The 11,292-nt window shown below is 40.1% G+C and overlaps 2 protein-coding genes across 2 annotated transcripts in view; one reads left to right on the top strand and one right to left on the bottom strand.

Moving 5' to 3' along the window:
- On the top strand, positions 1-8,337 carry COA5 (cytochrome c oxidase assembly factor 5). The gene is made up of 3 exons (XM_040453990.1): positions 1-198; positions 6,179-6,262; positions 7,852-8,337. The coding sequence occupies exons 1-3, from the start codon at positions 100-102 to the stop codon at positions 7,891-7,893; spliced, it is 225 nt and encodes a 74-aa protein (XP_040309924.1). The 5' UTR covers positions 1-99; the 3' UTR covers positions 7,894-8,337.
- The window catches only part of INPP4A (inositol polyphosphate-4-phosphatase type I A), a 152,454-nt gene continuing 146,631 nt past the window's right edge, over positions 5,470-11,292 (bottom strand). Inside the window, exon 26 of the mRNA XM_040453980.1 lies at positions 5,470-5,592. Within this exon, the coding sequence (XP_040309914.1) occupies positions 5,577-5,592 (16 nt within the window). The 3' untranslated portion in view covers positions 5,470-5,576. The remainder of the gene's footprint in view (positions 5,593-11,292) is intronic.

The raw sequence follows: 11,292 nt of genomic DNA, 5'->3' as shown, positions 1-11,292 counted from the left end.
GCTTCCGGTTCCTGCCGTCGCGAGTGTCGCTGGCTCCCAACCCGGTCGCAGCCGTTGCGGACGGAAGCGGGTCTCGGCAGCTGGGGCCCCCTCGCAGTCATGCCCCGGTATTACGAGGATAAGCCGGAGGGCGGCGCGTGCGCGGGCGTGAAGGAGGACCTGGGCGCATGTCTGCTGCAGTCGGACTGTGTGCTCCAGGTAGCGCAGCCGGGCGCTCGGGGTGATGAGACGCTGGAACCGGAGAGGCAGGGCCCGGCCAAGGTTTCCCGGTCAGCCTGCGGTGGTGGTCAGGAGACGGGACCCAGAGTTAGAAGTTGTAGGTGTAGATCACAGCTCCAGTTTAATGAACCTGGGCACATCCGCTGTCGGAGCTTCAGCTCCCTCCGGTGTTAAATTGGAGATAAGAAAACCACCTCTTTGGATTTTTGTAAAGATAAACGATTTCGGTTCAAGAAACATGTATTAGATGCTGCCTGCCACTGCTAGCTTCAGGAGATAGAAAGGAGAATGAGACAGGTTTCTTGCGTATTAGGAAATGAGACTCTAAATTAACAGAGAATTACATAAACCTGGTACACTGTATTGACTAGCAGTTTCTCCTTTCTCTGTTCCGTTATGGCTTAATATATGTTATATTTACTTTCTCTTGGTTTGGGTTTGTTTCTGAGTTGGAGTTCGATACGTTCTTGGATAAGTTGTAAACGAAGCAGCTCCATTTTTCCACTATTCTGTATCTTGCTTCCACTACATTCCCCTCACTACAGCCACGTCTTCTCAATCTTAGTGTAGTGAGGCAAGCAGTGAGGTCCAAAGTTAACTGGGGACCTGGGTAATTTGCTCTTATTTCAAAGGAAAGACAACTGCCCCAAAATGGATATCCATTATAAAGCTGTATCAGTATTTCTACTGATTCATGATTTACATTTGGTTCACTGATTTTAGCAGTCAGCGAGACTGGTCACTCCGGTGTGTTGTAAAGCTTGAGTTGTTATGAATTTAAGAGGTTCTCTAGTCCAGCTCTCTCACACAGATGAGGAAACTGAGGTGCCCTGTCCAGGGCTGTTTCCAATCTGCTGCTTCATTGGTGCAGATATTCAGCCAGCTCTTAGTAAACGCCTGGTAAGTGGCAGGCATGATGCCATGCACTGGTGACACAAAGATGAATTGTTTCAGTCACTACCTTAAATGAGTTTAGTCGGATGGGAAGAACAGACATGTAAGGAGCTAAATTCCTGTAATAAGAGCTGTGTAAGCATTTAGTTAATATTTGTTTAATGATGAGATTTGGAAACAAAATGCTACAGGAGTCCAATGAACAGCAACTTATTCTTGAGAACTTGGAAACTTCTCACAGAAAAGGTGACATTTGATCTGAGTCTTAAAGTTGGAGTAGTAGATTATCAAGTAAAAGAGTGGGGAATGTGGTGGTTGAGGAAAGAAGCTGAAAGAACAGCATGGGCAAGTCAGAGAGATGTGACCAAGAGAAGCTAGTGCCCTCTTAGGCCTGGGTGATAGGGAATGTGACAGAAAGCTTGAGAGGTAGACTGTCGTGTGAAAGCCCTTGTATGTCAGAGTGAGGGCCCTAGATTTTCTCCTGACCCTCAGCATCAGAAGGCCATAGAGATGAGCAATCAAGGGAATAAAGTACACGATGGGACTGAGAAAAGAAACTGTAGAGGAGGAAACTGAAGGCAAGGAGGATACCAAGTTGCTTTTTTGCAATAATCCATTTATTTAGTCAGCATTTGAGTGCCAAGCTCTAATTCAGAGGATATACAGATGATTGGGATACATTCCCTCCTGTGTAGAAATTAGATCTCTGGAAAACTGGGCAGAGATCATGGCCGGGACACATGGCACAGACTTTGCTTTCCCCAGCTGAATATGTGGCTTTATTGATGCTGGTCAATTAAGAGAACATGATGTTTGTAAAAAAAGTACTTTAAATGGGAATGTGTGTACAGTTTATGTTAAATTCATCCTGACTTCAAGAGGAGTGTAAAAGGGCAGTATTGAGGCAAAACATTGAGGTCTGTAGATAAGAGGACAATATCCTACCTCTTCAGATAGTGTCACTGGCAGCTACAGCCTACCATGCCCCTCCTAGGGACTCTGAAGACCAAGGGACATTCTGCTGAGGTCTGTGTCTGCCCTGAATGACCTCATTTATGATAAAATTTAGCTCCTTGTATAAAGTTAATCTGATCTTCTAGCAGATGGATGCTGTAGTCTTCCTTGCCAATCTTTAACCCACTGGAAAAGCTGCTGGACCTGACTCTCAGGAGGAATTCAAAATAAATATTTAGTGCTACAATGGGAAATAGTCAAGGAACTATAGGGTTTGAGAGAAGCTCAGGGTAATGGGGATGAGGATGTCAACCCCTGTGGGGCTGGAAAGGAGAAGCAAGGAAAAAGCAGATTCAAAAGGCAGCTCTTGGATAGACTTCTGATTTTATGACTCCTGGGGGATCAAAAAGGTTGAAACTATGCTCAAGAAACCTGAATCACAGGTTATCTCCTGTGTGTCTCCATTAACAAGCTCTCAGACCTGCTGACTTAATCAGAATTACCTGGAGATGGGGCAGAGAGCTTAAAAGTATAGATCCCACTGCTCCTCCTACCCCTATAAAAGTATCCCACGTTGATTCTTGGGCACAGCCATGTTTGGGAATCACTGATCTTTTAATTTTTTTTTTAACATTTATTCATTTTTTGAGAGACAGAGTGTGAGTGGGGGAGGGGCAGAGAAAGAGGGAGACACAGAATCTGAAGCTGGCACCAGGCTCTGAGCTGTCAGCACAGAGCCCAATGCGGGGCTTGAACCCATGGACTGTGAGATCATGACCCGAGCTGAAGTCAGTCACTTAACTGACTGAGCCACCCAGGCGCCCCAGGAATCACTGATCTTGCCCTCAGAAGGTAAATAAGCTTGGGAGTGTATTAGTTAGGATATAGGTTCGGGTACATGGTACAGATATCCAAAATAACATTGGCTTGAACAAGATAGGAAATTCTCTTTGGGGTGCCTGGGTGGCTCAGTCGGTTAAGCGTCCGACTTCTGCTCAGGTCATGATCTCTTGATTTGTGAGTTTGAGCCCTGTGTCAGGCTCTGTGCTGACAGCTCAGAGCCTGAAGCCTGCTTCAGATTCTGTGTCTCCCCGTCTCTCAGCCCCTCCCATCCTTACGCTCTGTCTCTCAATAATAAATAAACGTTAAAAATTAAAAAAAAAAAAAAGAAAATTCTCTTTTGCTCTTTGTGTGTGCCTGTAAATAGGTCCTGGACAGCTCCCCTCAGCCTTCCATAGACCCAGACACTGTTGATCTTGTGGTTTTAGGTGCCGTGATGGGAGACGGGATGTTATTCTCACACGTGTGGTCCAAGATTGCCTTCCTTCCATATCATCAGGCCATGACGTGATGATGTGAAGTGATAAGAGGGGGCAAGTCACTTGCCTTTAAGGACCAACGCAGAAGATTTACATTTCAGTTCCTCACATATTCTAGTGGCTAGAACTTAGTCATATGACCACACCCCGTTGCAAGGGTGGCTGGGAAATCTAGCGCAGCCATATGCCTCACAAGAAAGGAAGAGTTAAATGTTAAGGGACAAATGGCAGTCTGCCATTTGGTGTAGAGGTGAAGGAGGATGAATTAACTTGTCTCTATCTCTCTTAGAATTAGATGGATCTTTCCATTAGGCAGTTGGCAGTCTGGCATAAAAGCTTATGAAAAAGATACCGTTTGGGGAAGCATCAGTTTAGAGTTCTAGTCTTTGGTATAGTTTTATTTATTCTTCTGTTTGCTGTCACATCATTCACATGGGCAACAAACATCCCATCGGCAACATCTTATTACAGAGTTTTAGGGTGGAACACAGTGCAGGGAAGCTTGCTACTCTGTTCTGATTCACTTTTGTGATTCACTGATACAGATGACAATTAAAATCTAGAACCTAAGCAGGCAGACAGACTAGAAAGTGGCAAGATTCCCAAGAATTGGGAATGCCACAGATATGGTACCCTGTAGCATTTTTCACAGTAAAAAGAAGGGTGACATGGCACTTGCAAAATAAAGGTTTGGAGGAGTGGTTGCAGTGGTAGGGTTGAGGTACCAAAATCTGCTTGAAGGTAAACCCTGGATGATGAAGAGTTGTTGAAATTGGGGTTACATTTTTCCCAGTGCATGAATGCACCAGATGTTTCTATTTAAGTAGTAAGTATTCTAGGTTCCTTATTAACATTCTAAGCGTTCAGTACCACACTAACAATGTTCTGATTTTAGGGCACCTAATTCTGGCTGTTTGAGCTTTTAAAATTAACACTGAGCCAGGGTCATTTTATTCTCAGACAAAATTGCTTGACCCATTTTACACTGGAACTCACCTTGAGTAGGAAGGTTTCATCATTTTCCTTTATATTGCCAAGCACTGCATGAGGCTAATGTTTATAAGCAGTGTATGTTTTATTTCTTTAATAGGTAATCCTAATGTTAAGGTTTTGATTTTTTTTCTTCACAAATTGCGTATCACAGTTTGATGTAATTAAAGCTCAGGTAATTCAGAAAATTTAAGTCCTGTCAACTTTTTCCAGATGTTGTTTTATATATTTACATTCCTGGGAAACAGAACCCCTTTAGCACCTCTCCCTGTTACCCTCTGGCACTTCTCTACTATGTGACACGCCACACTGCCGGTTGGCATTTGTGCATGTATACCTTCTTTGCTACCTGGTTGTAAAAGCCCTGTCTGAGCAGGAATATCTAACATTTTTTAACCTCCCACTGAACTGATCTGGGGCCATTCTGAATATTTTTTTAAAGTAAATTAGTTGTGAGGGCTTAGTTAATAGACAAATTAGTAAGATAGGGCATCCAAAAAGAGAAATTTTGCTGCGATTAAATTTTAATCTTGCCTCTTTGAATTGTGAAGTATATATATTTTTAAATGTCCATTTATCAATTTTGACAGAGAAAGGCTGAGCAGGGGCTTGGCAGAGAAAGAGGGAGAGAGAACCCCAAGCAGGCCTCATGCTGCCAGTGCAGAGCCCAATACCAGACTCAATCCTATGACCCATGAGATCGTGACCTGAGCTGAAATCAAGAGTCAGACGCTTAACCTCCTGAGGCACCCAGGCGCCCCTGAATTCTGAAGCACATTATTGATGTTCTCTGTGTCCAGCATATTTAAATGCCTTTGTGTTAAGTTAAACATGTCTTTGTTAAAAAATATTTTAAGATTATGAAGAGGTATTAAAATTTTTGTTCCATGTTTACCTTGAAAAACCCATACTAAATTCTAGCTCTCACCTAGTTTTGCAGATGTAATTTTGTCAAGTCTGATTTTTAATGGTTATAGTTTAAAAAATCTTATTTAAGAATCAAAAATAAGTTTCTCCTGTGAGCATTCTTATAGGTGCTTCTTACCTTGGCAGGAAGGGAATGGTTTAGTCCAGTTTGCTTCTTAGCCTTCTTTTAGCTTTCACTGCTTAAAGTTGGGTTCATTTCACATCAGGCCCAGGCAGATCTTCTCTCACAAATATGTCTCAATTCTGTTAACATCTCCCCTTCCTCTTCCAGTTCTATGTGGTTGTGCTTCTGAAATTAGAGAATTTGACCGTTGGGTGGGGGGCAGGGATGTGTTGGAGGTAATCGTGCTTGCACTAAAAGGATATATACCTGGAGGCTTTAAAGCCACTTGATAGGTCCTTCCAGAACAAACCCATTTCCCACTACAGCCGGCCTGATCTCTCGTATGTACATGCATGTGTACATGTATGCATGTCCACTCATCTATCTTGATGAGTTCTGGAGTGTAAAAATTTTAGAAACACTGAAGGAAAAAAAAAATATTACTTTCACCTTTACTCTCTTACCCATAAGGAGCTAATAATACTAGTTGTGAGATATATAAAAATTTGAAAGAAAAGTATCTTATGGACACTAGTATTTTCAAGAACTCAAGGGCACCCTAAAAAGTGCTCCAAAATTATTTGATACATTTTTTATTCTATCCTGTTCTCCCTAAACATCAGCAGTCAAAATGAATCACAAAATATTTTGTCATATAATTTACTACTTTTTTTCTTTAACTTTAAAAAAAAAGTACTACTTTCAAAACGATAGTTATTTTGTACTTTGTGAGGAAATTCTCCAGGTATTTATATTGTTTTCTGTGTCCTAGGAAGGAAAATCCCCTCGACAGTGTCTGAAGGAAGGAAACTGCAAAGCTTTGAAATACTCATTTTTTGAATGTAAAAGATCAATGGTAAGAGGCTATATAGCTTTTGCAAAGCTTATGCTAAAAATTTTAGGTATGCTAAAAATTAAGTATGTGAATGACCTAGCAATTACATATATGTTGCAAGTGAGATCATTCAGAAAAAAGAATGTGGATAATATTTATGTATTACTTCTACTTTGACACTAGAAAGCACCATCTAGGGAACTCCTGAGTGGACTAATAGATTGGTACAGCCTTTGTCCAAGAGTGATTCACTATTAGTCCTCTAAGATGCCAATTTGCCTTATATACTGACTTTAAAACCCTCTACGTACCCCACCACCCTTGGAAGAGGCTGCACTGTGAGCTTTAAGTCAAAGAACATGTAGTCATCCTATGAGTAGATACTTTAAACATTTTTAATCCCTAAATGTTAGGTGTGATTCACTGTTTAAAGATTTCAAATACATTTCAATGTTCATTTTGAGTTCATTTTTAAATTTTTTTTAACGTTTATTCATCTTTGATGGAGACAAAGTGCAAGCAGGGGAGGGGCAGAGAGAGAGGGAGACACAGAATTTAAAGCAGGCTCTGGGCTGAGCTGTCAGCCCAGAGCCAGCCCAGAGCCTGATGCAGGGCTCGAACCCACCAACCACAAGATCGTGACCTGAGCCAAAGTCTGACACTTAACAGACTGAGCCACCTAGGCGCCCCTTGGGTTTATTTTTGTGTATGGTATAAGAAAGTGGTCTGGGTTCATGCTTCTGCATGTTGCTGTCCAGTTTTTCCAACACCATTTGCTGAAGAGACCATCTTTTTTCCATTGGTGATTCTTTCCTGCTTTGTGGAAGATCAGTTGACCATACGTTTGTGGGTCCATTTCTGAGTTCTCCATTCTGTTCCACTGATCTTTGTGTCTGTTTTTGTGCTAGTACCATACTGTCTTGATGATTACAGCTTTGTAATACAGCTTGAAGTTGGAATTGTGATGTGCCTTGGTTTTCTTTCTCAACATTACTTTGGCTATTCAGGGTCTCTTCTGATTCCATACAAATTTTAGAATTGTTTGTTCTAGCTCTGTGAAGAATGTTGGTGTTATTTTGATAGGGATCGCATTGAATATATAGATTGCTTGGTAGTTATTGACATTGTAACAATATTTGTTCTTCCAGTCCATGAGCATGGAATGTTTTTCCATTGTTTTGTGTCTTCTTCAGTTTCTTTCATAAGCTTTCTATAGTTTTGAGTGTACAAATTTTTCACCTCTTTGGTTAGGTTTATTCCTACGTATTTTATGTTTTTTTGGTGCAGTTCAAGTACATCTGAATATTAACCCAAACAAAACTTAATAAAAAAAAATTAAGTTTGCTAGAAGCACACATATTGAGTATAGCTGAGGGAAAAATATAAATATAATTCGGATTCTACTTGAGAAGAAAATCCTTATTGGGACCTTAAATGGAACTTTTGTTTTTAATGCCATCTTTATTATTTTTTTTTCTTGGTAGCTCTGACAATTGCCTTTTTGACTGTGCTGGAAACTGGTTTACTTCTGTCACAGATTGAGACCACTTACCAAAGCTGTGTTTAATTGTGTTGTACAAAATCTGATTTAATTATATGTTTATTTTCAGTTGGATGCCAGATCAAGATTCCGAGGAAGAAAAGGATATTGACGCCAATATGCTGAAACCAAAATGAAAACAACAAAGGATTTTCTCTGATCACTTAAAACAGAGAAGCCAAAATAGGAGACAGACTTGCTGTATCTGATGGGTTAGACCAGTATTTCCCTCCACAAACACTGGAGAAAATGGATGAGTTCTGTTTTTGAATATGTATAAAGTAAATGATTCTTCCTCTAAGTTATTTTTGGAAGAAAAATATAATCGAACAGCTATGAGCTGAGAGCAACATAATGTGTATTGAGAATTGTTCTAAACCACAAAAAGTGGAAAGATTGTTATATTCCAACTTGACTTTTCGACCAGATGACTCGGTTGGTACATCCTTTGTGAATATTATGAAGGCCACTGACGGGACTGTTAAAATTGATAACATTCAGTGTGGGGAGAAAATGTCTATTGGGAAAGCTTTGGATAAAGATTTCTTTTACTCAATCTGTCCTATTTAGTTCTAAAAATGTGTTTGATACCTTGGAGGAGAAATGCTTCATTTGCACCGATTCACTAGAGTAACAACCTCACAACTTTAATATTCATATCATACAGTAGGCGTAGCTGGATACAAACCTCTGATTGTTGCCAGGGCTCTTGTCCTCCATTTCGGGACTGTTTTTCTCGTTTCGGGCTTCATTTTCAGGCTGGTCCTCTCTCACATAATGGGGAAGAGGCCTGGCAGCCAAAAGTGCACATCCTTAAGATCCATGATCCAAAAGAAAGAGCTAACCTTTTCTAGGGTCCACTAATCAAATCCTACAAAAGGACTGTTGTCTTCCCTGGATCACCTGCCCCTGAATTAGACCAGTCCCTGTGGAGAAAGGGATGAGGCCACATGATTTTGGCCTGGCCTGGGTCTTACACACGGTAATGGGTCACCCCCAACAGAAGCACATTGGATGAGTGATGGGCCTTATCCCAAAAGAAAAGGATTCAGAGAAAACTGAAACAATAGATGTTCATAGAGAAAGCATGAGCGAAAACCAGGAAATGCTTGAAAAAGTTTAGAATCACAGTAATTCTGATCACTTAATACAATCAAGAGCCAAATCTAAATCCAAGTTTCAACTCTCTTTTCAGTGGTGAAGAATAAATGAAGAAGCATAGCTTCTTTATGCGGCCATGGTTCTTTGCAGTTCAAGCAATCAAGGTGTTCTATAGCTCAACTGGTTTTTTAAAGGTTCGCCTAAAGTGAGAATTCCACACTGGTCCCCATTGCAGAGTATCACTGAGGTCTGCTGCTGTTGTGTTTGTGTGGTACTGCTTTTCACTGGAAAAGGGAAAAATATTTTTTTTCCCTGTTTAAGTGCTCCAACTTTTATTAAAAGAACTTTGATAAGAAACTCCAGAATTATTTTATAGAACCCTCTTTTCTTAGTAACAGCTTGAAAGCTTCATTTAGAGAAATTCACATTCCATAGATTCATGCTTAAAGCATACAATTTTGTTTTTTGGAGTATAGTCACAAGTTTGTGCAACCATCATCGCCATCTAATTCCTGAACATTCTCAAGGGAAACCCCATACCCATTAGCAGTTACTCCCCATCCCTCCTTTCCCCCCCAATTCCCAGCAACCACTAGTATACTTTCTATGTCCATAGATTTGCATATTCTGGACATGTCATAAAAATGGAGTTACATGTGGCCTGTCGAGACTGGCTTCTTTCACTTATGTTTTCAAGGTTCATCCATATGTATAGCATCCGTCCATTCCTTTTTATTGCTGAATACTCTTCCATAGTATAGATAGACCACATTTTATGTATCTATCAGCTGATGGACTTTGGGTTTTTTGCACTTTGGAGCTATGAAGACTAATGTTATGACCATTCATGAACAAGTTTTACGTGGATATAGGTTTCATTTCTCCAGGGTAAATACCTAACAACGGTATTACCGCCAAACTTTTACACAGTGGCTACACCATTTTACATTCCCACCAGCAAAAGATTTCCATTGCTCCAGATCAGCAACAGTTACATTCCATCTATTTGATTATAGCCATTCTACAAGGTGTGAACCGGTATCTAATTGGGATTTTGAATAGCATGTCCCTAATGGCTACTGATGTTGAGCATGTTTTCATGTGCTTAATGGCCTTGTGTATACCTTTTTTTTTTTTAACATTTCTTGAATTATATTTATTCTCTTTGAGAAACTATCATTATTTTCAGGTGTCAGATTTTTTTTTAATTTTTATTTAAATTTTAGGTAACATGCAGTGCAATATTGGTTTCAGGAGTAGAATTCAGTGATTCACCACTTATATACAACACCCAGTGGTGATCATAACAAGTACCCTCACTATCTTGATTACCCATTACCTATCTAGCCCATCCCCACCCACCTCCTTCCATTAACCCTCTGTTTAGTTTGTTCCCTATCATTAAGAGTCTCTTGTGGTGTGTTTCCCTCTCTTGTTTCCCCCTTTCCATATATTCATCTGTTTTGTTTCTTAACTTCTACATGAGTGAAATCTTATGGTATTTGTCTTTCTCTGAATGACTTATTTAGCATAATACATTCTAGCTCCATCCACGTCACTACAAATGGCAAGATTTCATTCTTTTTGATGTCTAATATTCCATTGAATATATCCATTCATCAGTTGATGGGACATTGGGGCTCTCTCTGTAATTTAGCTATTGTTGATAATACTGCTATAAACATTGGGGTGCACGTACCCCTTTAAATCTGTATTTTTGTATCCTTTGGGTAAACACCCTAGTAGTGTAATTGCTAGATGGTAGGGTAGTTGTATTTTTAGTTTTTTGAGGAACCTTCATACTATTTTCCAGAGTGGCTGCACCAGTTTGTATTCCCACCAACAGTTCAAGAGGGTTCCCCTTTCTCCATCCTCACCAACAACTGTTGTTTCTTGTGTTGTTAACTTTAGCCATTCTGACAGGTGTGAGCTGGTATCTCATCATGCTTTTGATTTGTATTTCCTGATGATGATGATGATGATGATGATGATGATGATGATGATGATGATGTTGAGCATCTTTTCATGTGTCTGTAGTCATCTGGATATCTTCTTTGGAAAAGTGTCTATACATGTCTTCTCATTTCTTAATTGGGTTGTTTCTTGCGTGTTGAGTTTCTAAGTTCTTTATAGATTTTGGATACTAACTGTTAATAGATAATGTCATTTGCAAATATCTTCTCCGCAGGCTGTCTTTTAGTTTTGTTAATTGTTTCCTTTGCTGTGCAAAAGCTTTTTACCTTGATGACATCCCAATGGTTCATTTTTGCTTTTGTTTCCTTTGCTTCTGGCAACATGTCTAGTAAGAAGTTGCTCTGGCTAAGGTCAAAGAGGTTACTACCTGTGTTCTTCTCTAGGATTTTGATGGTTTCCTGTCTCACATTTAAGTCTTTCAGCCATTTTGAATTTA

Source organism: Herpailurus yagouaroundi, unplaced genomic scaffold (assembly GCF_014898765.1).
Source record: "Herpailurus yagouaroundi ecotype Mexico unplaced genomic scaffold, PumYag 210, whole genome shotgun sequence".
Taxonomy (NCBI): domain Eukaryota; kingdom Metazoa; phylum Chordata; class Mammalia; order Carnivora; family Felidae; genus Herpailurus; species Herpailurus yagouaroundi.
The sequence above is the reverse complement of the archived record's forward strand: the minus strand, read 5'-3'. Positions and strand labels throughout refer to the sequence as shown.